Source organism: Crocodylus porosus, unplaced genomic scaffold (assembly GCF_001723895.1).
Source record: "Crocodylus porosus isolate Cpor-Errol unplaced genomic scaffold, CroPor_comp1, whole genome shotgun sequence".
Taxonomy (NCBI): Eukaryota; Metazoa; Chordata; order Crocodylia; family Crocodylidae; genus Crocodylus; species Crocodylus porosus.
Genome location: NW_017728918.1, coordinates 76,514,851 through 76,519,597, shown reverse-complemented (window position 1 = coordinate 76,519,597; position 4,747 = coordinate 76,514,851). Strand labels below are relative to the sequence as shown.

The 4,747-nt window shown below is 45.9% G+C and overlaps 1 protein-coding gene across 1 annotated transcript in view; it reads right to left on the bottom strand.

Moving 5' to 3' along the window:
- Nucleotides 1-471: 471 nt before the first annotated feature.
- Nucleotides 472-4,747, bottom strand: part of KLHL32 (kelch like family member 32) — a 230,349-nt gene continuing 226,073 nt past the window's right edge. The window contains exon 11 of the mRNA XM_019537781.1: nucleotides 472-762. Coding sequence (XP_019393326.1) covers nucleotides 601-762 — 162 coding nt within the window. The 3' untranslated portion in view covers nucleotides 472-600. The remainder of the gene's footprint in view (nucleotides 763-4,747) is intronic.

The following is a 4,747-nucleotide window of genomic DNA, read 5'->3' as shown; positions in this document are numbered from 1 at the left end:
TTTTTTTTTTTTTTTTTTTTTTTTTTTTTTTTGCTTAAATGAGCTTCACAGTATCTATAAATTTCAACAAAAGTTGTGTAAATGAAAAACTGTAGCAATGAGGTTTGGAACTGAAGGTCAATGCATTTGTTATCCTTTTTGCCATAGGTATTGAGTTGCATAATTAGCATAGTGTTATGTCGTCCTTGTCAATGTTAACACTATATTGTAATGTCTTTGAAAAGTGCCACTGGTAAACCACTGAATGCACAGCCTCCAAAGAACAACACCCCAGGTAGGATGCTGAGGGCACTCACCTCAAAATGCCTGTCAAAGTTGTATGAAGAACTTAAAGAACTTGTTGTTGCCCAGTAAAAAAATTGCCAGTCATATATTGGCATAAACGTATATTCTTCTAACACGTGGAAAAGGGAAGCAGCTGTGCAGACTGATTTCTGTGGGGCCATTTTTGTTAAAAATACTTACTTTTTGCCTACCGTTAGCTGACTTTAAGACAAATGTGTAAAAGACAAAGAAGCAGCTTAAACTGAATAATTCTCTTGCTTGATCAAAAAGTACTGTTTCCCCCCTTCTCCTGTTATGAACTTTGTATTCCTTTCCTCATATAGTGCCAATCCTGTGGTGAGGCACTTGCAAAGTTTGGAGGTTGGGACTTGTGAAGTAAGGAGCTGGAAGGAAGCATGCTGCTATCCCGTTGGAAGCAAAAGGAAGTGTAGGCCCGTAGAATACTTCTTCTTTTCCTTCCTTGCTAACATCCAGCACCTGGAGGGATCAGAATGCAGAAAATGTTGAAAAGTTCACAGAAAAAACACTGAAACAGATTTGCTGGCCTATCCTGTCCACCTTTATTATTCTGCCCAACGGAAAGGAAGTTTCACCTCAGTGTTAAATTATATGGATCAAGTACTTTATACCCTCTGTTCCCCCCCAAACTTATCTTCACTCACACTTAATAGCAAAGAGTGACATTTGATCATACTCCCTAGCTGCACAATGTGCAACCATGCAAGTACAGAACTCTGTTTAGGGAAGCTAAAATATTACCATGAAGTATGAATCATTTGTCAAATAAGAGGTACTGAGAGAAGCAAAAGGACTCCATAAAAAGTTGGAAAGCCTGAATGAATGACTTAAGAGTAAAAGAAGACATAGAGAGAAAAGTGTATTTCTTCAGAAAGGGAAAGCAGCATGCTGAATTTGAAAATAAAAGGGCTAGTCATATTGGCTAATGATGCCAACTGCTGACAGTGGATGTAGGCAACACATATAGTTCTGCCAAAGCACTTGTTATATTGCTTTTACCTCTAATCCTGAGCCTGCCCTGGGCTGGCTGCCAGTTCTGGGGAGGCTTTTGTGATGTGGACAAATGTCCACTTGAAAGCAGGATCCCAAACTCATTCTCGCTTGTCACCAAAATAATATTAGAACCCAAAGCACCCATGGATCATCCAGAGTGTGTGAGTGCATTCACTAACTCGATCTAGCACTGTTTAGCATTGCATCTCATGCGCTGTATTCCAGTCAGCGTTCCTATTCAATCTAGCTTGGGCAATTTTTTCCAGTAAGATTCTTAGATGTGGCACTGAATGAATCACTAAAATAAAATATTACACTAACCACATAACTGGCCTTTGCTCATTTAAAAAAAAAAAATCTGTTTTATCTTGCAAGATTTATAAATCCCTGCTACTTAGTGCTCATGATCTGAGTGTCATCTAGACGTTTAGTGATTTCCGGTACCCCCTTCCCCATTAATGTGTTTCATTAGTGTCCTAGGGATAGAAAGTGCCTATGGGGTGGCTGGGATGGTTTGGGGAACTAGGCCAAGGATTCAAATAAGCATCTGAGGAACCAATTTTAATTGTTGCATTGCCTAAGGCCCTGGCACTCATTTTATTTCTGGCACAATGAGTGTGTTAATTGTGCCATAAATAGCAGCATGCCACATGTTCATCGAATTTATGGTGCCATAAAATGGCAAATCAGCCACAAACATACTACTCAAAATATATGAAACATCTTTGTGGCTGGTTTATATGGCTCCATAAACTGAACGTACAGCATGCCCTGTCACTGGGACGTGGACAGCCCCCAGTCTAAAACCTAGCTGGGGGCTGCCCTTGTCTCGATGCTGACAGTCAGCTAATTGCCTGCATCAGAACATGGGCTTCCTGTGACCCAGCACCTTAGTGTCTTGCCCTCCAGCCCCTGATTTTTAAGGTGTCCAGTCCCATTTAAAGAGGTGCCCAGCATGAGCATCTGGGGACGAGGGAGCTTCCCCATCTCCCACTGCTTGTGTCAGGCACTAGTGTGCACAAGAGATGGTGAGCTCCCCCAACCACAGCTGCATCATGGGATAGATACACCAGGAGCCTCTTCCAATGTTGGGCTTACAGTGCCCAGGGAACTGAGAAAAACAACAAAGCAGACATTCAGCTAGGACTTTCCCTTGCACATGTACTTCTTAAAGCGCAGCATTAAGCTCCCTAATGTTGGGCTCAGGCACCCTGGGCCTGTAGAAGTGGACATGATGCTCAGAGCCTCAGCTTCATGCCCGTTTTTTGGGGGGTTTTTTAATGTTCCCAAATGCCCATGGAAGTGGTGCCCAGGCAGTCAGGAGCTCCTGGCTCCCCCCAGCTGCCACTTCCATGTGTGCAGGGCATGCAGCCGGGGAGCAGGAGCTTCATGCTTCCCAGCTGTAGGTGCCTCCTTCCTGCTGGCAGCTGCCTGTCCCATCATTGGGATCCAAGGTGATTTTTATGCCTCATTCCCAGGATTACACAACCTGCCATGCATGTCTGGCATAATGGGCCATACAGTTCCTCAGACCCCTGCTGCATGGCTGCATAAGCATTAGGCTCCTAGCTTTGGCAGGCACTTCAGACAGACCATGTAGGCTTCTCAGATTCAGTTGATTAAGGGCTTTTAGGGATGCCTGGGTGCTCTACAGAGAACAGGGAGTGGTTAATAATATCAAAGGGCTGGCCAGAAAGCCTAAAGGTGCCTAAAAGTAGCCAATAACCATGCTAAATACGGTCTGGAGCCTGAACTCCCAGCTTGATCTCAGAGTCTTAAGCATGCGATTCTCATCTGCTGGGCATCTCTTGTCTTGTGACTTATGATACTTAACCTCACATCTAAGGACTGTAGCCTGGTAGTGTCTGCCAGAGCACTTGCAAAGGAAGTGGTAGCCTTACCTGCTCAGTCTCTCAGCTGCAGCAGGAGGATTAGAGGGCACTCATCCAAGCTACCCCATAGCCTGACTTTGCTGGGAGATGCAGATTTAAATTCTTAAGGGAGGAAGGCCCCAAACCCTGGTCTCTCACTTGCTGAGCAAGTGCTCTAACCAGTAGGTTGCTGGCCACCACTAAAAGCCATCATTCTCTTAGATGAATTCAGTGCTGTAAGGAGTGGTTTCTAAGATGTGAGGCGAAGTGAGCACGCTGGAGGAGGGACAGAATCCAGCTAGGTCTAGACAGGTTCCAGAGCTGGGCAGGTGAGAATAGGATGAGATTCAGAGAAGTGCAAGGTGCTGCATCTAGGGAAAAGGAACCAGCAAAACACCTGTAGGCTGGGGAACACCCTTTGTGTCAACATGGTGGCAGAAAGGGATCTTGGAGTCATTGTTGACTCGAGGAAGAACATGAGCTGCCAATGTGAGGAAGCGGTCAGGAAGGCTAGCTGCACCTTGTTATGCATCCACAGATGCATCTCAAGCAGGTCCAGGGAGGTGATCCTCCCCCTCTATGCGGCACTGGTCAGGCTGCAGCTGGAGTACTGTGTCTAGTTCTGGGTGCCACACTTCAAGAGGGATGTGGCCAGCATCAAGAGGGTCCAGAGGAGGGCCACTCGCATGGCCAGGCCCTACGAAGATGGACTAAAGCACCTGAATCTATTCAGCCTCCGCAAGAGAAGGCTGAGAGGGAATCTGGTGGCCGTCTATAAACCCACCGGGGGACCAGCGCAAAATAGGTGAGGCTCTGTTTCCCTGGTCACATCCTGGGATAACAAGGAATAACAGCCAAAAATTGATTGACAGCAGGTTCAGGCTTGATATCAGGAGACAGTACTTTACAGTTACGGCTGCCAGGCTCTGGAGTGGGCTCCCAGGGGAGATGGTACTCTCCCCTACTTTGGGAATCTTCAAGAGAAGGTTGGATAGATATCTGGCTGGGGTACCATGATCCCAGCACTTGTTCCTGCCCAGGGCAGGGGGTTGAACTTGATGATCTGTTCAGGTTCCTTCCAAAACTATGAAACTAAGGGCAGGTTCCTTTTCAGGAGCTTAGACAAACTTGAGGTGCCTCCCAGTTGCAATCTGAATTGCAGTGAAGCCTAGGCAGGGGTTAAGTGCAGAAGCCTTAGTATATAGGCTCCAGAATGGAAGCACATATTGAATTCAGTACCTGCTGAGCTTTGTGGCTGCATGCAAAGCCAATTAGGTACATAAGGGCCAATCTCAGTTCTGGCTTAAATCTCAAGATCCTTGCCTAGGAGCTAGCAAAAGTTTTGTTGCCGAACTTCTGCTGAGATGCAGAGAGGGGTGGATGGTGTGTGTGTGTGTGTGTGTGAAAGCTAATTCTTGAAAGTACCTAGGTTGATCTCAAGGAGAAGGATGTGATGTAGGCAGAAACAAACAAGAAGCAAACTTCTATCTTCAAGAGATTCTTGACTAAGAACTTTAAAGGCTTAACTTAAAGGCAATTAGGCTCTGGAGCGGTGAGAGATGCGCGGGTGAAGCCCGCTG